General features: G+C 47.1%; 2 protein-coding genes across 7 annotated transcripts in view; one reads left to right on the forward strand and one right to left on the reverse strand.

Moving 5' to 3' along the window:
- Positions 1-626: 626 nt before the first annotated feature.
- Positions 627-18,767, forward strand: MEST (mesoderm specific transcript). Of its 5 annotated transcripts, none has more exons than XM_060689363.2 (12): positions 627-697; positions 3,608-3,762; positions 5,384-5,463; positions 5,582-5,659; positions 8,100-8,236; positions 10,625-10,683; positions 12,773-12,813; positions 13,685-13,755; positions 14,978-15,079; positions 16,075-16,151; positions 16,288-16,351; positions 17,584-18,767. In XM_060689363.2, the coding sequence occupies exons 1-12, from the start codon at positions 678-680 to the stop codon at positions 17,699-17,701; spliced, it is 1,002 nt and encodes a 333-aa protein (XP_060545346.2). In that variant the 5' UTR covers positions 627-677; the 3' UTR covers positions 17,702-18,767. The 5 variants fall into 5 exon arrangements, with proteins under 5 accessions (XP_060545346.2, XP_060545354.2, XP_087730528.1 ...); XM_060689371.2 differs by lacking the exon at positions 627-697 and adding an exon at positions 1,866-2,295; XM_087874402.1 differs by lacking the exon at positions 627-697 and adding an exon at positions 2,276-2,311.
- A 2,001-nt stretch (positions 18,768-20,768) lies between these two features.
- COPG2 (coat protein complex I subunit gamma 2) overlaps positions 20,769-27,792 on the reverse strand; it is a 37,907-nt gene continuing 30,883 nt past the window's right edge. For both annotated transcript variants that reach the window (XM_060689388.2, XM_060689385.2), the window contains exons 19-24: positions 27,110-27,249; positions 25,660-25,831; positions 24,421-24,518; positions 23,906-24,044; positions 22,279-22,377; positions 20,769-21,356 (exon numbers count right to left, since the gene is read on the reverse strand). In XM_060689388.2, coding sequence (XP_060545371.2) covers positions 21,226-21,356; positions 22,279-22,377; positions 23,906-24,044; positions 24,421-24,518; positions 25,660-25,831; positions 27,110-27,249 — 779 coding nt within the window. In that variant the 3' untranslated portion in view covers positions 20,769-21,225. The remainder of the gene's footprint in view (positions 21,357-22,278; positions 22,378-23,905; positions 24,045-24,420; positions 24,519-25,659; positions 25,832-27,109; positions 27,250-27,792) is intronic.

Below are 27,792 nucleotides of genomic sequence, written 5' to 3' on the forward strand. Positions count from 1 at the left end.
GGTGCAGCTCACCCGCGTGGCTGCATTCAAAACTCGAGAGGACCTTGATGTTTTCCACTTAAATGGTCTCCACATGTATGGGCTGCTCATTCTGGGATCTGGAATCCCAAACCATCTAATGTGTTTGTGTGTGTATGTGGTTGTGTGAATGCTGCCAAGGTTATTATTATTTTTTTTCCTGATTCCCCATCTCCATCTGGAGTGCTGGACTGGCATTCTCTCATTTTCAACCCTAAATATGAACATTAAATTTCCAAATCACTTCATTTATTTCATTTATAAATCACAAATCTTGCATTCCACGGGTTCTTGTTTTCTCTCTGTCTGAAAGGATCCAGCAATTTTAAATGGCAATTATAGGTTTTTGAAGCAATTCAATTCAAACCTTTTATTGTCAATGCACAACATGAAATGCATAATATGAAAATTAAAGCTTCAGGGGTCACACAAATTCCTATTTTCAGTGCCCTTGTTGACTGAACGGTTACTAAATGATGGGTTGTAACTCGAGGGCTACCTGTATGCTGGACTTGCGTTCAAAGACCCTCATAAACTGACCCTCAAAACTTGATTTATGCAGTCCGGTAGACTTCAAGCTATTGGAGAAAGGTAAGAAACGCTACAGGCGTAAGGTCACTTATCCAGAATGCCTGGAGGAATCTGGAAAGGATAAATTGATGACCGGACAGGACGCAAAGTGAGTTGTGCGTGTATAATTTTAAGACAATTTTAAATAAATAATAAATAATAATAATAATAATAAATAAAATAATTTTAAAACAAATTTTAATATTTGTATTTCATGTTTTTAATTCTGGCTGTGCACCGCCCTGAGTCCTCAGGGAGAAGGGCGGTATATAAATTGAAAAATAAAATAAAATAAAATAAATAAAAAAGAGCAATTTAATAAGGAGCAACTCTTAATATTATAATTTATTGAGATGGGGAAAGGAAAGAAGGAAGGAGGAAGAAAGAAGGGAAAGAAGCAGAGGGAAAGGAAGAAAGAAGAGAAAGAAATGAGAAAAGGGAGGGTGGGAGGGAGGGAGGAAGGAAGGCGAAAGAAGGAAGGGGGAGAAAGAAGGAAGAGGAAAGGAAGGAAGAAAAGGAGAAAGATGGAGGGAGGGAGGAAAGAAAGAAAAAGAAAGGGAGGGAGAAAGAAAAGGAGGAAGGAGAGGAAAGAAAGAAAGGAGAAAGAAAAAGGAAGGAAGAAAAGGGAAGGGAGGAAAGAAGAGGAAGGGAGGCAAAAGAAGGAATGGGGAGAAAGAAGGAAGAGGAAAGGAAGGAAGGAGAAAGGGAGGGAGGAAAGAAAGAAAAAGAGGGAGGGAGAAAGAAAAGGAAGAAGGAAAGAAGAGGAAGGAAAGCGAAAGGAGGAGGGGGAGAGAGAAAGAAACAAGGAAGAGGAGAGGAAGGAAGAAAGAAAAGAAAGGAGAAAGAAAGATGGCGGGAGGGAGTAAAGAAAGAAAAAGAAAATAAGAAAAAGGTAGAAAAAGGAAGGAGGGAAGGAGAGAAAGAAAGAAGGAAAGGAGAAAAAGGAAGAAAGGAAAAAGGAAAGGAAAGAAAGAAAGGAGAGGGAAAGGAAGAAGCGAAGGAAGAGAAAGAGAAAGATGGAGGGAGGGAGGAAAGAAAGGGAGGGAGAAAGGAGGAAGGACAGGAGAGAAATAAAGGAGAAAGAAAAAGGAAAGGAGGAAAGAAGAGGGAAGGGAGGCAAAAAAAGGAGGGGGGGAGAAAGAAACAACGAAGAGGAAAGAAAGAAAAAGGAGAAAGAAAGATGGCGGGAGGGAGGAAAGAAAGAAAGAATATGAAAAGGAGGGAGAGATAGAGAAAGGAAGAAAGGAAAAAGAAAAGAAAGAAAGGAGAGGAAAGAAAGAAAAAGGAGAAAGAAAGATGGCGGGAGGGAGGAAAGAAAGAGAAAGAATATGAAAAGGAGGGAGAAAGATAGAGAAAGGAAGAAAGGAAAAAGAAAAGAAAGAAAGGAGAGGGAAAGGAAGAAATGAAGGAAGAGAGAAAGAAAGAAAGATGGAGGGAGGGAGGAAAGAAAGAAAGAGAAAAAGATCCAGCCCCGCCTCCCCCCAGGATCACCCCCACAGCCCTGATTTCCCCCCCTCTGCAGCCGCCCGTTCACACGTTTCTCCTGCCCGGCTTGCAAAAAACTCCGCCGCGCCTCCGGTTGCAAAACTCGCACTGCGCAACCCGCGGGAGCCTCCTCGAGGGGCGGGGGCAGGAGAGCCCGGGGACGCGCATGCGCCTTTGCCCCACGCGCCTGCCTTCTTGACTTCTTCCGGACTGGTAGCTCAGGTGAGCGAGAGCGCATGTGCGTCCTTCCCCAGGACAGGGGTGAAAGTGGGGGGAGGAAGAATAGACGCCCCCTCCCTGTTTTTTTTCTCTGCAATCTCGGGATGGGGGGGCGGGTTTGTTTCTTTTTAGGGTGAAGGAAGGAATTTTTTTTTGAGAGGGTGGAAACTTGCAAAGAAATACACACAGAAAAAGAGAGAATAGGGGGTGTGATGCATTTGCTGGACAAAAGAGGAGGGGGTTTTATTTGCACCCCCCCTCTCTAGAAAATGCACTGTTTGGGGTTGAAAGGGTTCTGTAAGATTTGGGGGTTCACTAATAAAGAATATTTGTAGCTCAGGGCTGAATTGTGGGCGTCCTTGGCGCTCTCTGAGCTTGGCGGTTTTCTCACAGACGTTTCGTGACCCAACTAGGTAACATCATCAGTGATAGTAGGGAGTGGGGAGGAGGAGGAGGAGGAGACTGTGGGGTCCTCGGTGCTCTCTGAGTTTGGCGGTTTTCTCACAGACGTTTTGTGACCCAACTGGGTAACATTGTCAGTGCTAGAAGGGAGATGGGGTTTGTGGAGAGGAAGGAAGGAAGGAAAAAAGGAAGGAAGGAAGGAAAAAAGGAAGGAAGGAAGGAAGGAAGGAAGGGAGGGAGGGAGGGAGGGAGGGCTGTGGGGGTCCATGGTGCTCTCTGAGCTTGATGGTTTTCTCGCAGACGTTTCATGACCCAACTAGGTAACATTGTCAGTGTTAGAAGAGAGATGGGGTTTGTGGAGAGGAAGGAAGAAAGGAAGGAAAAAAAGGAAGGGAGGGAGGGAGGGAGGGAGAGCTGTGGGGGTCCTGGGTGCTCTCTGAGCTTGAGGGTTTTCTCGCAGACGTTTCGTGACCCAACTAGGTAACATTGTCAGTGCTAGAAGGGAGATGGGGTTTGTGGAGAGGAAGGAAGGAAGGAAGGAAAAAAGGAAGGAAGGAAGGGAGGGAGGGCTGTGGGGGTCCATGGTGCTCTCTGAGCTTGATGGTTTTCTCGCAGACGTTTCATGACCCAACTCGGTAACATCATCAGTGCTGCAAGGGAAAGGAATTTGCAAAGGAGAAGGGGCGGAAGAGGAGGAGGAGAAGAAAAAGAAGTGGGGAGGAGGAGGAGGCAGAGAAGGACTGTGGAATTCAATGGAAGCTGGACTTCCTTTGCTTGTGACTGCGTAGGGATTCTAGGCTGCTTCCTCTTTTGACGCCGCCTCCAGCCTTCTGCCATTCCTCCTCCTACAACGCCGGCAGTTGGTTTCTCTTTCATTTTCATTTTATTTGGGGCTTCCCTTCTATCCTTCCAGAATGAAAGAGTGGTGGATCCAAGTCGGTCTGCTGATGCTGCCCCTGCTTGCCGTTTACCTCCACATCCCGCCTCCCAAGCTGTCTCCGGCTCTGCATTCCTGGCGGTCCTCGGGGAGTTTCTTCACCTACAAAACCCACAACATTTTTTTCAGAGGTTGCGTAGATGCTTGTGTCATGAATCCAGTTCTCTCATTTGGTTATTTGATATAGACCTAGTCCTCGGCTTATACGACCACAATTGAGCCCAACGTTTCCGTTGCTAAGCGAGACACTTAGGGAGTTTTGCCCCGTTTTACGACCTTTCTCGCCACAGTTGTTAAGTGATTCACTGCAGTGGTTAAATTCGTCACTCGTTCGTTAAGTGAATCTGACTTTCCCCATGGACTTAGCTCGTCTGAAGGTCACAAAAGGGGAAGATGTGATGCCTCCCCCCCGGGACACGGCAACCTTCATGAGTCGGTTGCTAAGCATCCAAATTTTGATCACGTGACCGTAGGGATGCTGCAGCAGTCATAGGAGCGAAAAAACGGTCACCACTCCCTTTTTTTCAGGGCTGTTGTAACGTCAGTCACTAAACGAACGGTCGTAAGTCGAGGACTTCCTGTCATTGAATGGAGGTGCCCGTTCGATTCAGAAGGGTTTTTTTTTTTTTTTTTTTTAAAGACATCCGATCCCAAATTCATTAAAGCAGCCGTGGCATTCTCCGGAAAAGTTCCTGCAGTCGCAACAGCCGTAAAACTGAGGCAGCTGCTTTAATCGGTTGCAGAGTGGAGCTGCACTCCTGGCTGTTTCGAAACCCCTTTTTCTGAGCTGAATTAAATTCAAAGCACCAGGAATTTTTTTTATGTGTGTGTGTGTGTGTGCGTCATTTAGAAAGAGGTTGATTCTTGACATGTTGCCATCCAGGGTCATTAAAAGGCTTGGGGGTAAAAGGCAAAATAAAATACCTGTAAAGGTAGCAAATCTTATCCCAAAGTTGCTTTTTTTTCAAGAGGCCACTGCACTTTCTGGTTTTTCTTTGAAGACCTTTCGCTTCTCACCCAAGAAGCTTCTTACTCGGGCGAGTAAGAACCTCCGAGTAGCCTCAACGACTCTCTAAAAAGGATGCAAATGACCAGCTGTCTGCAAGGAGTATAAATCCTTCCATTCCCCTCCATCCAGTCAGAGCTGAAGAAGCTTCTCGGAGGAGAAGTGAAACCTCTTCAAAGAAAAACCAGAAAGTCCAATTGCTTCTTGAAAAAAAAACACCTTTGGGACAACCACGGCTTAGAGGACTGAGAATCTCTACAGACTTGTAGTAAATCTTAGCTTGTCGAGGCTAAGTTTGCAGTTTAACATCTGGCAGAGGCAGACGTCGTGGTCCAGTGATATCCGTGGAGGGGGGGAAACGCACCCAGGGTTCAGCGGATTCTTTTAAACACAAGGGGGCATGCTGCTTTTTTTTGCAAAATTAAGAGCATGATGCTTGCGTGTTTCGGTGTGTGTCGCCAACTCTTTCCCCAACGTTGGACAATTTGTCCTCTTCTGACACACGCAAGAGGCCTCACGCAGAGATGCACCTCTGAAAATTCGGTCTTCGGATGGCGTTCTCTTTTTGCTCGTCTGCAAATACTGTTAAATTTTGGAAAACCGAACACCCGCACTGTTTATTTCAATTCCCTGTTAAGAATTCACGATTGATTTCACGTTTAAATTGAGGACCTTCTGTTTTATTTCGGTACGCTCTGCTCGAACCCAAGAGTTTCTCTAAGGAATATTTCTCTTTGCCTCTTTAGATTCGCCCGGCGCTGTCGGAAGTTCGGACATCGTGGTCCTATTGCACGGATTTCCGACCTCGAGTTACGACTGGTACAAGGTGAGGGGGGGGGGGAGGACAGACATGTTGGATAAGGGCAGGATGGGCTGTAGAGATGCCGTAGGAAGTATTGGCAACCCTCCCTTCCTCCCTCCTTCTCTTTCTTGTCCCGCTGCAGATTTGGGAAGGGCTGACGCAACGATTTCATCGTGTGATCGCGCTGGATTTCGTGGGGTTTGGCTTCAGCGACAAGCCTGTGAGTACATTTCGAAGGACATTTCTTTCTTCCACTTCCTTCTTTCCCCAAATATTGTCAGCCGACCAGATAGGAAACGGATCGCGCGAGCTAATTCTGTCTTAACGGCGAGGCTACGTTACTGGAATCTTGCGGGTTTGAAAGTGCAAAATATAGTGCAAAAGTGGGACACAAAAGCACCGAACGGGAATATCGCGTGCAGTTTTAGTCACCGTGTTACAAAAAAGGTGTTGAGATTTTGGGAAAAAGGGCAGAGAAGAGCAACTAAGATGATTAAAGGCCCGGAGACTAAAACGTATGAAGAATGATTACAGGAATTGGGTTTGGCTAGTCTAGAGAAATCAAGCATCTGAATTTTGATCATCTGACTTATGCCTTAGGCATGAAAGCTGGCTGGGTGTCTTTGAACCAATCACTAGGAGACTGGGAGTTCTAGTCCCGCCTTAGGCATGAAAGCTGGCTGGGTGTCTTTGGACCAGTCACTAGGAGACTGGGAGTTCTAGTCCCGCCTTAGGCATGAAAGCTGGCTGGGTGTCTTTGGACCAATCACTAGGAGACTGGGAGTTCTAGTCCCGCCTTAGGCATGAAAACTGGCTGGGTGCCTTTGGGCCAATCACCAGGAGACGGTGAGTTCTAGTCCCGCCTTAGGCATGAAAGCTGGCTGGGTGTCTTTGGACCAATCATTAGGAGACTGGGAGTTCTAGTCCCGCCTTAGGTATGAAAGCTGGCTGGGTGTCTTTGGACCAGTCACTAGGAGACTGGGAGTTCTAGTCCCGCCTTAGGCATGAAAGCTGGCTGGGTGTCAGCATTCAAATGCTACCATAGAGAGAAGACGAGGCTTGACTTTTCACCTATTTATTTTCTCTGTAGATAATACCTCCTAGGAGATGGGATGGGAGGGGGGACATTCCTGTGGGTTGGAGTCAGGAGCTGGGGGGAGACTGACTTGGAAGATGGCCAATGAGAAGATGAGAATTGGGGAACGGAAAGGGAAGGGCTTGGGGTCAGAGGGTTAGTATCGGCTACGATGAGTCGGGGCCAGATCTGTCGTACTCAATAAATGGAATATCTCAGCAAAGATTAATTGTTTGGGAGTGCAATTTATTTGAGATGACATCGAAACCTGACACTGGGTGTCTTTGGACCAATCATTAGGAGACTGGGAGTTCTAGTCCCGCCTTAGGTATGAAAGCTGGCTGGGTGTCTTTGGACCAGTCACTAGGAGACTGGGAGTTCTAGTCCTGCCTTAGGCATGAAAGTTGGCTGGGTGTCTTTGGACCAATCACTAGGAGACTGGGAGTTCTAGTCCCGCCTTAGGCATGAAAACTGGCTGGGTGTCTGGGCCAATCACCAGGAGACGGTGAGTTCTAGTCCCGCCTTAGGCATGAAAGCTGGCTGGGTGTCTTTGGACCAATCATTAGGAGACTGGGAGTTCTAGTCCCGCCTTAGGTATGAAAGCTGGCTGGGTGTCTTTGGACCAGTCACTAGGAGACTGGGAGTTCTAGTCCCGCCTTAGGCATGAAAGCTGGCTGGGTGTCAGCATTCAAATGCTACCATAGAGAGAAGACGAGGCTTGACTTTTCACCTATTTATTTTCTCTGTAGATAATACCTCCTAGGAGATGGGATGGGAGGGGGGACATTCCTGTGGGTTGGAGTCAGGAGCTGGGGGGAGACTGACTTGGAAGATGGCCAATGAGAAGATGAGAATTGGGGAACGGAAAGGGAAGGGCTTGGGGTCAGAGGGTTAGTATCGGCTACGATGAGTCGGGGCCAGATCTGTCGTACTCAATAAATGGAATATCTCAGCAAAGATTAATTGTTTGGGAGTGCAATTTATTTGAGATGACATCGAAACCTGACCCTGGGTGTCTTTGGACCAATCACCAGGAGACTGTGAGTTCTAGTCCCACCTTAGGTATGAAAGCCAGCTGAGTGATTTTGGACCAGTCCTTCTCTTTCAGCCCCTCCCACCTCACAGGGCTGTTGTTGTGAAAATAGAAAGGAAGAAAGTGTGTTGAATATGTTTGCTCCCTTGAGTTATTTGCCGAAATAATAAAGGCGGGACATAAATAAATACATAAATACCATTACAAAAACAGATTTGCAGGTGGGGGAAACCCCACTTAGGCCTAACAGAAGGGAGAGAGAAAAGTCTTGCCAGGCACCTGGAGCATCTCCGGGGAGGTCAAAAGATTCAAGATGGCAGCATGATGACACGATAGAAGCCGCCGGCCTTTACGCACGAGCTGGGGTCTCACCTCAGTGAGGCGATTGCGGCTTCCATCTTGATTGGGGCTGTCTCGGCTCTCCCTGTGGTTGGCTTAGTTGTTTTAACCTGAAAGGTTAGGGTTCAGAGGTTGGCCCCTGAAGTAACAGGGCTTGATTCGAACTCGGTGCTCACCTCTCTCTCTCTCTCTCTCTCTCTGCATTGCAAACAGCGGCCTCACGCCTACTCCATCTTCGAACAAGCCAGCATTGTGGAAACCCTGTTACGCCACCTGGGCCTTCTGAATCAACGGATCAACCTCCTTTCGCACGACTACGGAGACACCGTCGCCCAAGAGCTGCTCTACAGGTGTTGTGGGAACTCTCGCAAGGACGACGGGAAGTCCTCGCTCTACGAGCACCATTGGGAGCGGGATGTCCGTTGCTCAGCGAGGCGGTCGTTAAGCGGGCCATGGCCGATTTGACGACCGTTCTTCGCCACGGTTATTAAGCCGTGGTTCTTCAGTGAATCATACGGTCGTTAAACAAGTCTGCCTCCCCCCCCCCAGTCAGAAGCTGGATGGGAAGGTCACAAATAATTTATCATGTGTCCTAGGATGTTCCAACCGTCATAAATATGAGTCGGTTGGTAGGCGCCTGAATTTTGATCACATGGCCACAGGGATGTCTTTAAGTGTGAAAACCGGTTGTAATTTCAAACGGTCGCTAAATGAATTGTTGTAAGTCAAGGACTACCTTTAAACTGTCAGGTACCTTCCTGAGATTGTGCAGCGTGGTGGTTGGGGTTCGGAGCTGCCTTTTGGGGCCTGTGCAGAAGCTCGAGTTTGGGTTGGGCTTTAGTCTTGCAAGCCCAGTCACAATACAGGCAGTCCTTGTATACCGACGGCTCCGTTTAGTGACTTAGGATGGTGAAGAAAACTGCCAATCCTCGCATTTATGACCTCCACAGGTCCGTCAACGCAAGGAGGAAGGTCACCGCAGTTGGGAGTTCGCTGAGCTACTGCTTTGTTTAATGACCGAATCGCTGGTCTCAGTCGCGGTCACTAAATGAGGACTCCCTCTATTAATTTGTATTTCAACGTTCGGGCAAGAGACCAGGCTTACCCTCAGTTAAGATACATACACCTGGAATCCAGGTAGCCTTGAGAGTTGATGTTTCTTATTGCTGTTAAAAAAAAAGCAGAAGTGTTGTGACCCAAACACAACAAACCCTCTGAAGTGAACTCAAATATTCCTGTCGGCGTTGCAACGCTGGCATAGAGAGCAGAGGAGAGCGAAAGATAAACTCTGAAACTTTTGCCTGCAAAATCCCTTTGAAGCTCGGTTGTCGTGGAGGTCAGGGGAGGGGGCACATTCCTGAGAAATGACGGGGAAAAGAAGTCTGAAGAATGACTTGGAAGACAGCCAATGAGAAGCAGAGTCTTGGGGGTTGGAAAGAGAGGGATTGGGAGGCAAAAGGTCAGTCTTGTCCGCGCGGAGTCATGATCCGGTGGCTGAGCTCAATTAAAGATTTCGTTAAAGATTGGCAGTTTGGAAATTCATTTAATTTTGAGACAGTACCGCAGTCTGACAGATGGACAATTCCTTTATTAGGAGCGCCAGCAGCCCCGGCAAAAAAGTTTCTCTTTCTCCGCAGGCTAACAAGTCCGTCCAGCAGAAATTGAATTGTTGTCTCCCACATCTATTCATCTCCGCCCCCTGCCTTTTATCCGCAGAGCTAGGGTGGGACTTCCCTAGCAGCGGTGGCTCTTCCTGTTCTGTCCCCGTCTCACACACGCACCCCCACAGACAGGCAACAGTTAAAGAACTCAGCCGACAACAGTGTATCTTGTATCAGAATTGGCAGCAACCCAGTGTATTCTTTACTCGCGAGGGGGGAGTTTCTCCCTTCGTCCGGGAACAAAGCCAATACACAATAATCAACAAAGTCCAGTAAATACAAAGAAGCTCGTCCGATACCCATTTTTTGCTTGTCACAGAGCTGAACCGGCCACCACACCCTCTCTTATACCCTGTGGGGTGTGGTCCAGTGACTCAGCCTAATCCCTGCCACGCCTCCTCTTCTGCTGCACGCACTTATCTCTGTGACGCTGCCGAGGATCCAGCCAAGACTCATCTCCCTCATTACTGTCCACCTGTGGCTGCGTGGACGTGCTTGGCCCCGGGCCTATCTCTTGCCCTTCGGCGGACACCGAAGGCATTGCCAGAGAGGAGAGTCCTGGAGAGGGAGGCCTTGCCAACTCCTCTCCTTCACTCTCGGAGTCCTCTCCTGCCGATAACACAGGCTCAGGTAACGGAGCCACAACACTTCCGTCCCGAGGACCGGCCCATGGATTTCCAATGCTCTCCTCTCCTCTGCCTTCTGCGCATCAGGCACTAGACCCAGCTGCTCCTCCTCTTCCTCATCAGCCACCTCCAGACCTGGGGGCTGTTGACTCTCCACCTGAGAGCTGACGGACGGCCCAGGCTCCGCCTCTCTCTCTCTCTCTCTCTGAGAGCTCCATTTCTTCTTTCCCCTTGGAGCTCTCAGGTTGCCTCGATGCTGACCCCAACTCCCACACCTCCTCCTCCTCCTCCTCCTCCTCTGATTCGGCTGCTGGAGGGTCCGGTGGCCGATAGGCCACAACAACAACGTTCTCAGAACTTTCCCAAAATATTACTTTGACGAATTGCTATATTTACATTGTATTTATATTATATTTAACTCTTATTTAACACTGTTTTCTCTACTTTTCAGGTATGAGCAGAATAGAACGGGATGCGTCCTCATCAACAGCCTGTGTCTGTCAAACGGAGGTAAGCGATGGATGGGAAAAATCTCCCGCAAATTCCCATTGAAAAATTACTCGGAACATAAGAGTCTTGCGGGGGGGTGTAAACGGGGGTGGGAGGACAGTTGGATCCATCATAGGGGACGTCAGTCAAGTTAGAGGGCAATATGCCATCAGTATCCAAGTCCCCACTCTCTTTTATAGGTACAGGGGTCCTCAAATTTATGACCGTTCGCTTAGTGTCCATTCAAAGTTACAACGCCACTGAAAAAAGTGACTTAGGGCCGTTTTTCACACTTACGACCGTTGTAGCATCCCTGCGGTTACATGACTTACATTCAGATTCTTGAAAACACTCATTTTTTGACCGCTGCAGTGTCCCAGGGTCATTCACTTAACAACCGTGTGACTAATTTAACAGCTGCAGTCATTCACTTAAAGTCGTAACATGAGGCAAAGCTCACTTAATTTATCAAGTCGAGGATCAGGAAATCCTCGACTTACGACCACAATTGAATCCAGAATTGATTTCCTGGACTCCTGCCTTGAGGAGGGGGCTGGACTAGAAGACCTCCAGATTGCCTTCCAGCCCTAGGATTCTATGATTCTTTCCATATTCTTGCTGGAAAGAATACAATGAAATCATACGATGAAAACAATTAAGGAAGAGAAGGATTAGAGGGTGTTGGGGGGGGGACATGATAGCTGTCTTCCGATACTTGAGGGGCTGTCACAGAAGATGAGGTTGCACCCAGGGACAGGACAAGAAGCAATTAGTGGATCTCCAAAGGAGATCCAATCTGGGAATCTGTTGTGGTCCACCAGCAGCCTGTGGAGCTGGCAACAGAGTCGGAGAGTGAGGAGGCTGGGGAGGAACAAGGGCCAATCCTGGAGTCTGGGGAAGGCCCGGAGTGTCAGCGTCCCAGCACTGACATATATAAAGAGAGGAGAAGCTTGAACTTTTGTCTACTTAATTCCTTTGAAGATTCTGTCTCCTCGGAGATGGGAGGGGGGAGACATTCCTGTGATCTGACGAAGAAGGGATGAGGAAAGTGGCTTGGAAGATAGCCAATGAGACGCAGAGAATTGGGGATCGGAAAGGGAGGGATTGGGGGGTAAAGGTCAGTACTGACTGCGAAAGAGCCAGGATCAGATCGCTATGCTCAATAAAGAGAAAATTTCCTCAAAGATCGGCAGTTTGGAAATTCATTTATTTTGAGATAGCATCGAAACCTGACACGGAGGAGGGCTCTGCATCAGAGGCAGAGATGGGGCCAGGGCCATCTGGGAGCGATACGCGGACTCCGGAGCCCCCAGAGTCGGACAACAGAGAGGCAGAGGAACAGGAGGAGCCTGTTCCTAGTGCACGCATACACAGAGCTGCCAGAAGGCAAGAGCAGCTAAAGCAAAAGGGACGACTCGGGAGTAAGGCCAAGAGATGATTGGCCCCTCCCATAAGGCTTAAAAGAGCAGCAAAGGCTCTTGGGCTCTTTGTAGGAAAGCAACGTTGCTAAATCTGTTTCCAGTCGGTGTCTCTTGTTTCTGAACCTTGTGGGACTTTGCCAAGAAAGGCCTTTGGCAGGGTGCCAAAGAAGATAAAGGTTTGTGAGAAGCCCGAAGGACTTCTTCTGAAGGACTTGTTTTGGAATTAATTTGGACTAATGAAGTAATTCTCAGCTGTTACTATAAAATAGGTTTGTTTGGGAGTAATTGTGTCTTGTAATAACTAAGTGAGCTTAGGTCGCAACAGAATGAGGAGGAATTTCCTGACAGTGAAAACAGTTGGATCAGTGGAACAGTTTGCCTCCTGTTGTTGTGGGTGCTTTTTAAGAAAAGATCGGACAGCTATTTGTCCGGCATGGTATAAGGTCTCCTACTCGGTGTCAGGGGTTGGACTACATGACCTCTAAGGTCCCTTCCGGCCCTATGATTCTTATGCAATTTAAAACTTTAGGCGATGCCTTTTGATCGCAGACCTGTTTCGACCCCATCTCCTGTCACACTTGATCATAGCATAATCCCCACCCCCACCCCCAGATAAAAGATTTGTTTTCGTGGCTTGGAAAAGTTTTGGAACAAATCAAATGATTTCCATTCCTCTCTTAAATTTGCAGGCATCTTTCCAGAAGTTCATTATCCCAGATTCATCCAGAAGGTAATTTGTGCTCTTTAACAGAAAAATCGCCAAGTTTAGTTGAAGGTTTCTTTTCTGAAGAATTCCTTTTTTGGATCAGCCAGTAATCTAGCGAATAAATACTCTGTGTCTGTGTTATGTCTGCTTAAACTCTGGCTGCGAAATTACTTTTCTTGCAACAGACAGCTTTTATTATTATGATTATTTTTTTTGAAAAAAAGCAGATTAAGTAAAAATACCTAGAAGGTAGATAAATAGTCGGCGTAGGAAGAAAAAATAAAAGTTGCGAGCTGATTTTTACTTCCTGAATATTCTCTTTTCACACAAAGAGTGAATCTTAAATATTAAACCAGTTAAATTTATTGATATGTGACCCAGGCGGTCATCGATTTACGACCCACAAACGAGCCCCGGTTGAGACCTTCTGACAAGCCAGAGGGAAGCCAGATTCATTTAACGGCCACACCATTCCCTTAAGAGGGGCAGTGATTCGTTTAACGACTGCGGCAAGAAAGGGTCGTTGAACGGGGCAAACCTCACAAGTCTCTCATTTAGCAGCAGAAACTGGGAGCTCCATTGTGGTCGTATGTCGAGGAGTACCCGCCTATCCTTTTATTCTGAACTGAACCGGTAACTCCGTTACTTAATGATCTTTCTCTGCTTTGATGTTTGGAAGTCCTGAACCGCAAAATGACACGGCAAAAATGAGGCCAGTTTAGTAACCTGGAGCCAGATGCAATAGGGATTTTTAATTTTGGAAAGCCATTTTTTTTTTCCTGCTTAGCAGCTTCCCTTTTGCTGCTGCGAAGAACCTTCCTTCCTTCTCCTCCTCTTCCTCCTCTTCCTCCTCCCCATGCAAACCGTTTGAAGGGTCCTCCTCCTGTTTTTTCAGGTTCTCAAAGATGGCGGACTGCTATCGGCCATTCTTACTCGCCTAACGAACTATTTCATCTTCACCAAAAGGTGAGTTTGCATTTTAAAGCGTTAAAAAAAAAGATTTTGGCTCTTTGAGAACAGAGTGTCTCAAATTTGGCCATTTGAAGAGAGGTGGACTTCAAATCCCTGAATTCCTGAGCCAGCTGGGGAATTCTGGGAGTTGAAGTCCACCCATCTCAAAGCATGCTTTGCTGTGGGATTCTGGGAGTTGAAGTCCACCCATCTTAAAGCATGATGGCTGGGGAATTCTGGGAGTTGAAGTCCACCCATCTTAAAGCATGATGGCTGGGGAATTCTGGGAGTTGAAGTTCACCCATCTTAAAGCAAACTGGCTGGGGAATTCTGGGAGTTTAAAGTCCATCCATCTTAAAGCATGCCAGCTGGGGAATTCTGGGAGTTGAAGTTCGCCCATCTTAAAGCAAACTGGCTGGGGAATTCTGGGAGTTTAAAGTCCATCCATCTTAAAGCCTGCTGGCTGGGGAATTCTGGGAGTTGAAGTCCACCCATCTTAAAGCAGGCTGGCTGGGGAATTCTGGGAGTTTAAAGTCCATCCATCTTAAAGCCTGCTGGCTGGGGAATTCTGGGAGTTGAAGTTCGCCCATCTTAAAGCAAACTGGCTGGGGAATTCTGGGAGTTTAAAGTCCATCCATCTTAAAGCCTGCTGGCTGGGGAATTCTGGGAGTTGAAGTCCACCCATCTTAAAGCAGGCTGGCTGGGGAATTCTGGGAGTTTAAAGTCCATCCATCTTAAAGCCTGCTGGCTGGGGAATTCTGGGAGTTGAAGTCCACCCATCTTAAAGCAAACTGGCTGGGGAATTCTGGGAGTTTAAAGTCCATCCATCTTAAAGCATGCCAGCTGGGGAATTCTGGGAGTTGAAGTTCGCCCATCTTAAAGCAAACTGGCTGGGGAATTCTGGGAGTTTAAAGTCCATCCATCTTAAAGCATGCTGGCTGGGGAATTCTGGGAGTTGAAGTCCGCCTGTGTTAAAGCATTTGGGATGGGGAATTCTGGGAGTTGAAGTCCACATGTCTGTCTTCAAGTGTCTTAAGTTTGAGAAACTCTTCTAAAATAAGGCTGCTCAAATAATCTTCCTAAATAATCTTCAAAAAATCGGATTATATTTAAGCCGAAAGAAAGCCCATTTGGATTGGAGAACTGCTCGTCCAGAGTATTGAGGGGGGTGGGGGGGTTTGGACTGTGTGAATTCTTCACGTTGATTCATCTCGTCTTGAATCCCCCCCACCCCCAGCCTGGCTGAAGTCTTCGGCCCGCACACCCAGCCTTCAGAGGCCGAATTGTGGGACATGTGGACAGCCCTGCGAACAAACGACGGAAACCTTGTGGTGGACAGGTAGGACGTTAAATCTCCAACTGCAGTACAGGTTTAGTCCTCGACTTACGACCGTCATTGAGCCTGCCAATTATGGTCGTAGGATGTGATGGCTGTAATGGGTCATCCCACGACCGGATCCGATTTTCTGATTTTTTTTTTTTTTTTTGGTGGGGGTCATTAAACTAATATCAGTGTTTCCTACCTAAGCAGGGGGTTGGTCTAGAAGACCTCCAAAGTCCCTTCCAACTCTGCCATTCTATTCTATTCTGTTCTGTTCTATTCCCATTTTCCTATCCTATCCTATCCTATCCTATCCTATTCTATTGTTTATTCTATTCTATTCTATTTTATACTATTGTATTTATTCTATTCTATTCCATTCCATTCCATCCCATCCCATTCCATTCCATTGCATTTTCCTATTCTATTCTATTCTATTCTATTCTATTCTATTCTATTCTATTCCCATTTTCCTATCCTATTCTATTCTGTTTATTCTATTCTATTTTATACTATTCTATTTATTCTATTCTATTCCATTCCATTCCATTGCATTGCATTTTCCATTTTTATTCTATTCTATTCTATTCTATTGCATTTTCCATTTTTCTATTCTATTCTATTCTATTCTATTCTATTCTATTCTATTCTATTCTATTCTATTCTATTCTATTCTATTCTATTCTATTCTATTCTATTCTATTCTATTCCCATTTTCCTATCCTATCCTATCCTATCCTACCCTACCCTACCCTACCCTACTCTACTCTACTCATTTTTTTGGGGGGGGGGGGAAATAAGTTATTTGTTTCTGGGGAAAAATGTTGTAAATTGCATGGTCGGCTGGGGCATTCTGGGAGTGGAAGTCCCCAAGCCTTTAAAGTTGCCAAGGTTGAAAGACTCCTGGTACAGTAGGATCTCCTGCTCGAGCAGGAGGCTGGACTAGAAGACCTCTTGAGGTCCCTCCCCATGCCGTTATCCTGTCTTATCACGTCTTAAATTTTGCTTTGCAGCCTTTTACACTATATCAGCCAGCGGAAGCAGCACAGAGACCGCTGGGTCGGAGCATTGCAATCCGCCTCGGTTCCCTGTGAGTAGGAACGGCTCCTCCTCGGAGCTTTGACGGGCTTCGTAAGAGCCGGGGGGGGGGGAGGGGGGGAAAATATCGGACGTTTGCTTTCATTTGGGTCTTAAATGTCTTAAGTGTCGCCCTTCCTCTCTCCCAGTGCATCTGATTTATGGACCACTGGATCCGGTCAACCCTCACCTGGAATTTCTTCCGCTTTACAAGTAAGCTGGGTGGGGTGGGGCCTCCCCGTCACATTTCAAGGACTTACCCCCCCCCCAAAAAAGTGACTTTCCTCTTTTTTCTTGATCCGAAGCAAAACGACATCTTTGCACATCGGTATATAGACAAGCGTCACCTGCATGAGCTGGGGGTTGGACTAGAGGACCTCTAAGGGTCCTGTTGTGATAGCACACTCCCACAACTGCAGAATGCTTCAAACAGACATAAATGCGGCAATCTTGCCCAGCCTCCAAAGTTGGCCATGGGAACTTCAGATCAGGGCCGTATAAGAATCCTTTTTCAAGTAGGCCGTACCTTCGCTAAGCGGCCGGTCATAAGTCCAGGACTGCCTATATAACAGGAGGCCTCAGGAGCAGGGGTCTCCAACCTTGGCAACTTTAAGCCTGGCGGATTTCAACTCCCAGAATTCTCCAGCCAGCTTTGCTGGGAGTTTATTTAATGACTGGTGTTTGCCCCCCACTTATGACGGTCACGTTTGCTTAACAAACGCCGTTAAAACAATGTGTAATTGGCTCAGTCATGTGATTTACTTCTTTTACAACCGTGTTACGACTTCCGGCTGCATTACGGTTGTAATTCGAGGACTAGCTATAGAAGCTTTTCCCAAAAGGCAACTGGACTTTTTAAATTTTCCCTTGAAGAGGTTTCGCTTCTCCTCCAAGAAGCTTCTTCAGTTCTGAAGAACAGCTGGATGGCGGGGGAATTCTGGGAGTTGGAAGTCCACAAGTCTTAAAAGTTTAGAGACCCTCTGTCAGCACTTCAAGCTGCATTTATTCTAGTGCTGACATAAGAAGGAGAAGCGGAGGCGTCTGGAAAGGGACGTTTGACTTTTCACCTACTTATTTTCCCTGGAGATAATATCCCCTAGGAGATGGGATGGGAGGGGGGAAATTCCTTTGAGCTGGAGCAGTAGATTAGGGGTAGAGTGACTTGGAAGATGGCCAATGAGTGCAGGGGAGTGGGGAACGGAAAGGGAGGGTTTTGGGTCTGGAAGTCAGTGTTGACTGCGATGGAGTCGGAGTTACAATGTCGTGCTTAATAAATGGCAGTTTTTCTTCAAATACTTTGTTTGAAATGCAATTTATTTGAGACGACCTCAAAACCTGACACCCTCCCCATGTAAATGGCCCCGACATGATGCTAGTCCCCCTCGTCCCCATGCCCCTTGGAGGTAGCACCCCACAACCTCTGCTCTCTTTTATTTTTTTGACAGACAGCTGCTTCCCACGTCGACAGTGACGGTGCTGGATGACCACATCAGCCATTATCCACAACTGGAGGAGCCTCAGGGTTTTCTGAACGCGTACTTAAACTTCATCAACTCCTTCTGAGCCACAAACACGACGGACCGAAACCGTTCCCTCTCTTCTGAGGAGAATTTTGCACTCTGGAGCAATAGGAGAAGCGTGGGAAGAGCGGATGGAAACTCCGGACGACGTTGAATCAGCCTTTGAAGCGATCTCTGCGTCGGCGAGTAAATTGACAGAATCTAGCCGACGGATTGGCGGGGACGGTGGTGGAGGGGTCTGAAGCAGTTTGAAGGGAGCCCCCCCCTCCCCCCAAAAATCCTGCCTCTGGAGGATGCGGGGGAGAGGAAGACCAGGTGAATAAGCGAGCAGAAATGAGGACGGTGCATCAGAATCGGGATGATAACAGTACAGATAGTCCTGGACTGACAACAGTTCATTTAGTGACGGTTGGAAGCTACGACGGCACTGAAAAAAAGGGACCCGTGAGCGTTTTTCACACTTAACGACCGTTGCAGCATCCCCCGTGGTTAAGTGACGCTTGGTACCTGATTCATATTTAAGATAGTTGTGTCCCAGGTCACGCGATCGCCTTTTAGTACAAACTGCTTTGAAACGCATCGGATTTGGTACTCGACGCATTTTGACGCAAAAATGTTTTGCCCCGGGACCAACCGTTTAGCACTCGATTGGCGCACAAGCTCCAGGCAGTCCTTGACTTACGACAACAGAGCCCCAAATCCCTTGTTGCTAAGTGAGACATTTGTCAAGTGAGCTTTGCTCCATTTTTACGACTTTTCTCGTTAAGTGAATCACCCGGTGGTTAAGTGGATCCGGCTTTCCCCCCTTGACTTGGCGTGTCGGAAGATTGCAAGACCCGCACGCCACGATCCGTCGTCGGTATGAGTCAGTTGCCAAACGCCTGAAGTTTGATAATAGGCATGCTGGAACAGACGTAAGTGGTGGAAAAACGGTCGTTTTTTCCTGTACCGTCATAACTTTGAACAGTCACTAAATGAACCGTTGTAAGCTGAGGACCGCTTCATGGCACCCTTGATGAGCTTCGTCTTCTGTAAGTTGGTCTTGCCCGTTTAAATTGTAAATTTGGGAACGCAACTATGCATTATATAAAGACATTCTTTTGATTATTCCCACGACTCCTGGCTCCCAATTTATAAGCTTGGATCGTAAGAGTTAAGAGTGAATAATTATCCCTGCTGCCTTTTAATCACCCCAATTACAGGTAGTCCTCGGCTTACGACCACAATCGAGCCCAATATTTATGTCGCGAAATGAGACACTGGTGAGTTTTGCCCCGTTTTTACGACCTTCCTGGCTGCAGTCGTTAAGCGAATCATTGCAGTTACATGAGTCACACGGTTGTTAAGTGAATCCGGCTTCCCCGTTGACTTTGTTCGTCAGAAGGTCGCAAAAAGGGGATTGCGTGACACACTGCAACCGTCATAAATATGAGTCAGTTGCCGAGCAACTTTTGATCACAAGGATGCTGCAATGGTCGTTAAGTGGGAAAATGGTCATAAGTCACTTCTTTCAGTAGTGTTGTACTTAACGGTCACTAAATGAACTACAGATCATCCTCAATTTACGACCACAATTCAGCCTAAAATTGATGTTGCTAAGTGAGAAATTTCTTCAAGTGAATTTTGCCCCGTCATCGTTTTACGACTTTCCTTGCCACACTTGTTAAGCGAACCGCTGCAGTTGTTAAATGAGTAACCCGGTTGTTAAGTGAATCCGGCTTCCCCGTTGATTTTGCTTGTCAGAAGGTCGCAAAACGGAATCACGTGACCCCAGGACACTGCAACCATCATAAATGTGAGTCACTTCTCAAGTATCCGAATGTCCGTTTTATGACTACAGGGATGCTGAAACAGTCGTAAGGGTGAAAAATGGACAAAAAACTCAACTTTTTTCAGTGCCGTCCTAACTTTGAGCGGTCACTAAGCGAACTGTTGTAAGTCGAGGACTCCCGGTATTGTAAATTGAGGTTAAGTACGGCTTTTGTCCTAAACCGAAACACTCCAAGGTCTCCCCTCACGGTGGAGAAAACTGTTTTTGGTCCATTGTTTAAAAGCAACTTTTAAGAGGACTTCAACTCCCAGGATTCCCTAGCCAGTTTCGAGTCTTTAAAACCCAGATATTTTAAAGCTGAGAAACGCGGACATATTCCGAGTGCATTTTATCATTCAGACCAGAGGTGGGTTTCAGCAGTTCTGACCAGTTCTGGCGAACTGGCAGCGGAAATTTTGAGTAGTTCGGAGAACTGGTAGTAAAAATTCTGACTGGCCCCATCCCCATCTATTCTCTGCCTCCCAAATCCCAGCTGATCAGGAGGAAATGGGGATTTTGCAGTATCCTTCCCCTGGAGTGGGGTGGGAATGGAGATTTTACAGTATCCTTCCCCTGGATTGGGGAGGGAATGGAGATTTTGCAGTATCCTTCCCCTGGAGTGAGAAGGGAATGGAGATTTTACAGTATCCTTCCCCTGGATTGGGGAGGGAATGGAGATTTTGCAGTATCCTTCCCCTGGAGTGAGAAGGGAATGGAGATTTTACAGTATCCTTCCCCTGGAGTGAGAAGGGAATGGAGATTTTACAGTATCCTTCCCCTGGATTGGGGAGGGAATGGAGATTTTGCAGTATCCTTCCCCTGGATTGGGGAGGGAATGGAGATTTTACAGTATCCTTCCCCTGGAGTGAGAAGGGAATGGAGATTTTACAGTATCCTTCCCCTGGAGTGAGAAGGGAATGGAGATTTTACAGTATCCTTCCCCTGGATTGGGGAGGGAATGGAGATTTTGCAGTATCCTTCCCCTGGATTGGGGAGGGAATGGAGATTTTACAGTATCCTTCCCCTGGAGTGAGAAGGGAATGGAGATTTTACAGTATCCTTCCCCTGGAGTGGGGTGGGAATGGAGATTTTACAGTATCCTTCCCCTGGAGTGAGAAGGGAATGGAGATTTTACAGTATCCTTCCCCTGGAGTGGGGTGGGAATGGAGATTTTACAGTATTCTTCCCCTGCCACGCCCACCAAGCCATGCCACGCCCACCAAGCCATGCCACACCCACAGAACTGGTAATAAAAATTTTTTGAAACCCACCACTGATTCAGACCCAACGAAAACACATCTGGAAGTGCTGAAAACAGCTCATTTATTGGCGGCCAATAAAAATCCAATCCAGGAACTGCTCTTTTATTTAAAAAAAAAAAGAAGAAGAAATTGTCCCCCCCACCCCCCCACCCCAATCTCTAAACTTACTCGCAAAAGGCAATAATTTATAACCGGAACGAAGATGCGACCGAGTACTCCAGAGTTTCTCAACCTTGGAAGCTTGAAGATGGGTGGACTTCAACTCCCAGAATCCCCCAGCCAGCGCTGCTGGCTGGGGGATTCTGGGAGTTGAAGTCCACCCATCTTCAAGCTTCCAAGGTTGAGAAACCCTGGAGTGCGCAAAAGAAATGCCAAAATTCCTTGACAGAAGAATAACCATCGAAGGGAATCGCGCAACGAACCGAATAAACGCGCCATCCCCAGATCCGGAAGAGGAGTCGCCAGTGGGGATGGGGCAGGCTCGGGTGACGACTGTTAGCCGACGGAAGCCAAGATGACGTCCACGGGGGCTTCGACGATGCTCCGGACGGTCACTTGCATCGTCACGCCGTCGCCAAGAGCGAGTCGGGCTCTGACCAGGACGTCTAAGCCACCTCTGAACATACCTGGGGGTGGAGGGAGGAAATGAGAGAAGGTAGGCCGGGATTCAAGATTTCAGAAGAAATGAGACGGTACTATCTTGGAGCCTTCCATCATCTTCTTTTAATGACCCTATAATCCCGGAGTCTGGGCAACTAAATGGAGCTGAATGTTTACTGGCCGGATGCCCTTCCTGTCACTAATACGGAGTTTTGTTCAGCAGATCTATTCTCAGTGTGCCCAGAGAGAGAAATATCTGCCTCTACCTAGGATCAAACTCGCAGCCTCCCGATTGTGAGGCCAGAGCTCCACCTCTAGGCCACCGCACCACTCTATCTTATGGCCTTCCACGGTCTTCCCAAAGGGATTGATCGATCAATCAATATCGGCTGTAGGGCGCAGTGGGAAAAGTGCAGGTCGAGAAACCAGGAGACGGTGAGTTGTAGTTCTGCCTCAGGCGTGAAAGCCGGCTGAGTGACATTTGTGCCAATCCCCGGGAGATGGTGAGTTCTAGTTCTGCCTTGGAGTAAAAGCCAGCTGGGTGACTAAGCCAATCGCTGAGAGATAGTGAGTTCTAGTTCTTCCTTAGGCATGGACGCGGCGCATTTTGGATGCAGGTAAACATATGGCACGCACAGAGGCTCACGGAGAGCGAAAAACGGGCCTACCGGAAGTTCGGGCCCATCTCCGGCCTCCAGAGCCTGGGGAGGTCGTTTGCGCCCTCCCGGAGGCTCGCGAAAAGCCTCCGGAGTCTGGGGAGGGCAAAAACGCCTCCCCCCGCCCCGTCGTGGTGCAAGAGGCCGACTAGGCCACGCCACCCAGCAACCGTGCAGAGAACCCCTTGCTAAAATTTTTGAAGCCCAGCCCTGCGTAGCTGCAGGGAGCTTCAGTATCCTCACACACACACACACACACACACACACCCCTAATTTCCCGATGGGTTCGTACCTGCCAGGTAGAGTGTGTGCGAATTTTTGTTCTCGGGCACTTTATCCGATCTCTCGCAAGGTTGCATGCCGAGGAACTTCACGATGTTGTTCACAGCTTCTACATTTCGACAAAAAAAAAACAACAGCTGGGGTTAGTCCATGTTGTGGCTCCGTTACCTGAGCCTGTGTCATCGGCAGGAGAGGACTCCGAGAGTGAAGGAGAGGAGTTGGCAAGGCCTCCCTCTCCAGGACCCTCCTCTCTGGCAATGCCTTCGGTGTCCGCCGAAGGGCAAGAGATAGGGCCGGGGCCAAGCACGTCCACACAGCCACAGATGGACAGTGATGAGGGAAATGAGTCTTGGCTGGATCCACGCCAGCGTCACAGAGATAAGCGCGCGCAACAGAAGAAAAGGCGTGCCAGGGATTAGGCTGAGTCACTGGACCACACCCCACAGGGTATAAAAGGGGGTGAGGTGGCCATTCAGACTCTGTGACGGACAAAACTAACTACTATCGAGTCACATTGCATCTTTGGAAACAACATTATCGGCCTTGGATTTATTTTACGAACCGGACAATTCTTGACTGTGGGTATTTTGTTTATTGAGTAAAAGTTCTTGGCAAGCAGCTACTGGGTTCCTGCCAAGCTTCTTATCGGAAGAATTGGTTGTCTGCCAGTTTATTTAACCCCCGGCTGTCTGTTTGTGTACTTGTGTGAGACCGGGACAGAACAGTCCAGTGGTGGGATTCAGCCAGTTCTATCCGGTTCGGGCGAATCTGTAGTGGCTGCTGCGGGAGGCTCCGCCCACCCGCCCGGATGTCATCACGTCTCATTTTTGACGCTTTGACGGAGGTGGCGTGTGCTCACATTTGCGAACCGGTAGCAAAGGTAATACCACCCCGGGGTTAGTCGTCCAGACACAGGAATTCAGAGGTTCTGGAGGGTTGACCAAGCAGCCCCAGAAGAGCAAGGGGGAGTCCATGGGACAGGTAATCCTCAACTTACGACTGTAACCGAGCCCAAAATTTCCGTTTCTAAGTGAGCAATTTGTGAAATGAGTTCGGCCCCGGGTTTTTTTACGACTTTTCTTGACACCTTGGTTCGGTTGTTAAATGAGTCGCACGGTTATTAAGCGAACCTGGCCTCCCCCCTTGGGTTTTCCTCGTTGCAAAAGGGGACGTCCCCCCCAGGGACGCTGCAACCGTCATAAATGTGAATTGGTGGTCAAGCTGTCCGAATGTCAATCACGGGATCAACGGTCGTAAGTGTGAAAAATGCTCATGAGTCACTTTTTTCAGGGCCGTTCTAACTTCAAACGGTCACTAAGCGAAGTCTTGTAAGATGAGGACTACCTGTATGGGCAGTTGGAGACTCCCCTTTTTCCTTGCTGGGAGCTGCAAAGAGCATCTTGCAGCTTCCTTTAATAAATCAATCAATCAAATGGTTACTAAACAGCCGGTCGTAAGGCGAGGACTATTGGCTAACAGTTCAAGGTTTACTTATTTATTAAATTTATTGGCTGCCCCCCTCGTTTCAAAGTGACTCTGGGCAACTTAAAGCATAAAAAAAAGATTAAAACCATCAAATATAAACTCAACCCATTTCTGGTTTAATACCCAAATGGAAAGAGCCGCTACCCTCTCACCATCCAGGCTTTTAATGGTGCTGAGTGCGAAGGTTTCCTCCTTCTCGTAGTCGTCGCCCACTTCCTCCCAGGCGGCGGCGAAGTTCGGCTTCAGGATTCTCTGGATGTGGTCGGAGAGAGCGAGCTCCAGATCCTCCAGCTGTGGAAAGGGAAGCCCAGAAAGAATGACGAGTAGTCCTCGAACTTACGACCGCAACGGAGCCTCAAATTCCCATTGCTAAGATGGTTGTTAAGTGGGTTAAAAAAAACCAGGATGGCGGCTGCAATTGCGTGATCCAAGCCCCGCCCCCAAATGACCGTAAACTCCCCGGGTCTTACCCAGGGGTGAAATCCAACAGGTTCTGGAGAACCGGTAGCGGAAATTTTGAGTAGTTCGGAGAACCGGCGAATCTGGCTGGCCTCAGAGTGGAGTCGGAATGGAGATTTTGCAATATCCTTCCCCTGCCACGCCCACCAAGCCACGCCCACAGAACCGGTAGTAAAAAAAAAATTGTGGATTTCATCCCTGCTCTTACCACGTATTCGTCCTCGTAACCGTCCTCCTCCGGCACGCCGGTGTTGGGATCGCAGTCTCGAACTCTGAACTTCATCGTGCAGCTAAAGGTGCACGCCACTAGGGGGCGACAGAGAGACAAGGCGCAAAAGGAGGACCGATTAACCCACTGGTCCTTTTTTTTAAAAAAAATGTGAGCGACAGGTGGTCCTCGACTTACGACCGCAATTGAGCCCAACATCTCTGTCGCTAAGTGAGACATTTCTTAAGTGACTTTTGCCCCGTTTTACGACTTTTCTTGCCATGTCTGTGTTTGGGAAACGTGTGAACTAACCAAACGACCTTAACCAATGCTCCCTACGTGTTGCAGAGAGGGCAAAACAGAACTGCTACTCTTTAGTTGCACGTTACAGAAAACACCACGGCTAGATCGGGAAAGTCTTGCTAAGCTAGATTTGCTCTTTGGGCTACTGAGCTGGGTGGGCGGCTGGGAAGAGCCTCGGTGGTGCAGCGGACTAAAATTGCTGTTAAAGTAGCACTCAGCTGCCAGCTGCTTGCAATTACTGCGAGTTCGATTCTCACCAGGCTCAAGGTTGACTCGGCCTTCCATCCTTTCTAAGGTAGGTAAAATGAGGACCCGGATTGTGGGGGCAATAAGCTGACTTTGTATAAAAAAATAGAACACCGCTTGGGGGGGACGAAAAGCCGTACTAAGCAGGTATATACAAAAGACTCAGTCGCCCTGAGTCTTTGGAGAGGGGTGGCATATAAATTAAATTAATTAAATTAAATTAAGTTAAAAAATTAAATTAAATTAAATTAAAAAATTAAATTAAATTAAATTATTAAATAAAATAAATAAATAAAATAAATTATTAAATTAAATTATTAAAAATTAAATTAATTAAATTAAATTATAAAATAATTAAAAAATAAAATAAATAAAATAAAATTAATTAAATTAAATAATTAAATTAAATTAAATTAAATTAATTAAATATGAAGGCTATTGCTTAAAGCATTGTAAGCTGCCCTGAGTCTCCGGAGAAGGGTGGCATATAAATCGAACTAATAAATAAATAAATAAATAAATAAAAAAATTCTAGCGCCTTTCTGAAAGCTTGGCCCGAGAAAGCTTGAAATGGAGAGAGGAATGGGGGGGGGGGGAATGGAAGGTGGACCCCCAAGACAGAGATGCACCCACAGGGAGGGATTAACATCTGGCAGAACATCAGGAGCAGAAAGGCCTTCCTGGCGGTACCTGCGGTGGGGTCATCCAGAGGCAGGCGCACCAGCGTGTAGCACATGCCCGGCTGGTTGTACGAAAGGCTGGGTGCCGGGATGCAGCGGAGAACTTCGTAAGCTTCCGAAGGCTCCATCTGAACCGTCACTTTTTCCAAGAGCTGGTCGTTGAGGGTGTTGGTGCAATCGAACTTAAAAAAAAAAAAAAAAAAAGGAGAGCGCCTGGTTGGGATTTCTAGTACGCCTTGGTTCCAGAACTTGGCTGAGCGGCTTTAACTTTGACAAGCAAGAACTCTCGACGTAAAACCAGGCGCAGGTGGGTGGGTTTATCAAGCAGCCAAGAGGGAACCAATGGAGGAGAATATTTCGTAGCTCGAGGTTGGTGCTCTCTGAGCTTGGTGGTTTCCTTGCAGACGTTTCATGACCCAACTAGGGAACATCATCAGTGCTAGAAGGGAGAGGGAGTTGTGGAGAGGAGGAGGAGGAGGAGGAGGATCCTTCACCTGGGGACCTCTCTGCACAGGACCCAGGTGCTAAATTTTCCATCCGGACAATACCTCTCCACCTGGCTGACTGGGGAATTCTGGGAGTTGAAGTCCACACATCTTAAAAAGGGGCTCGGGATGAGAAACATTGCTCTGTGACAGCGATATCCAATAATGGCCCCTTTAACCGCTGTGGACTTCAACTCCCAGAATTCCCCTGGGGATTGAAATCCACAGGTGTTAAAGGGGACAGTGTTGGACACCGGTTCTACACAGAGGCAACAATGAAGATACTAACTAAACTCAACAAGCTTCAAGTCTTTCCAATTAATTTACTTTGCCTAGGTCCCCATATTTGCTTTTTATCTATCTATCTATCATCTATCTATCTATCATCTATATCTATCTATCTATCTATCTATCTATCTATCTATCTATCTATCTATCTATCTATCTATCTATCTATCTATCTATCTATCTATCATCTATCTATCTATCATCTATTTATCTATCATCTATCTATCTATCTATCTATCCATCCATGCATCTATCTATCTATCTATCATCTATCTATCTATCTATCCATCCATGCATCTATCTATCTATCTAACTATCTATCTATCTTCTATCTATCTATCTATCTATCTATCTATCTATCTATCTATCATCTATCTATCTATCATCTATCTAGCTATCTAGCTATCATCTATCTATCTATCTATCTATCTATCTATCTATCTATCATCTATTTATCTATCATCTATCTATCTATCTATCTATCTAGCTATCTATCTATCTATCCATCCATGCATCTATCTATCTATCATCTATCTATCTATCTATCTATCTGCCTATCTATCTATCTATCTGCCTATCTATCTATCTTCCTATCTATCTTCCTATCTATCTATCTATCTATCTATCTATCTATCTATCTATCTATCTATCTATCTATCTATCTATCTATCTTTCTATCTATCTTACCTGGAAGACAATGTGATTGGAGAAGACGTGCTTAATACAGCGGACAAAATACTCCGTCTCGGCCTCTGTCAGCTGCACAGCCTCCGAGGACTTGAAAAGCGGGCCCAGGTTCTTGAATTCAGGAATGGCGGCCAATTGTTCTACATGGGGAAAAGAAAGCAGTTCAGGGTCGGAATGGCAGATAAGAAAGAGGAGACCGGGAGTTCTAGAGCTGGCTGGGTGACTTTGGGCCAAACACTAGGAGACGGGGGAATTCTAGTCCCGATTTAGGCATGAAAGCCAGCTGGGTGTCTTTGATCCAATAACCAGGAGACGGGGAGGTCTAGTCCCGCATTAGGTATTAAAGCTGACTGGGTGGTTTTGGGCCAATCACCAGGACACAGTGAGTTCTAGTCCTGCCTTAGCCATAAAAACCATCTGGGTGACTTTGGGTGAGTCCCTCTCTCTCGGCCCAACCCACCTCACAAAGCTCCTTTTATGGGGAAAAGAGGAAGGTGTGGATATATGTTCACTGTCTTGATTTATTTGTAAAAATTAAGGCAGGAAAGAAAGAAGAAGGAAGGAAGGAAGGAAGGAAGGAAGGAAGGAAGGAAGGAAGGAAGGAAGAAAAAGGAAGGAAGGAAGAAAGGGAGTGAGAGAGAAAGAAAGAAAAAGAAAGAATGAAGAGAAAAAGGAAGAAGAAA

Source organism: Pantherophis guttatus, chromosome 7, assembly GCF_059756535.1.
Source record: "Pantherophis guttatus breed Tessera chromosome 7, ASM5975653v1, whole genome shotgun sequence".
Taxonomy (NCBI): domain Eukaryota; kingdom Metazoa; phylum Chordata; class Lepidosauria; order Squamata; family Colubridae; genus Pantherophis; species Pantherophis guttatus.

What these genes read in the sequence shown, in the direction of transcription:
- MEST (XM_060689363.2), top strand. Translation starts at nt 678, where the DNA reads ATGACCGGACAGGACGCAAA. An exon ending in TTGGCTTCAGCGACAAGCCT is followed by an intron (nt 5,660 to 8,099) that starts GTGAGTACATTT and finishes CATTGCAAACAG; the next exon opens with CGGCCTCACGCCTACTCCAT. An exon ending in GAATTTCTTCCGCTTTACAA is followed by an intron (nt 16,352 to 17,583) that starts GTAAGCTGGGTG and finishes TTTTTTTGACAG; the next exon opens with ACAGCTGCTTCCCACGTCGA.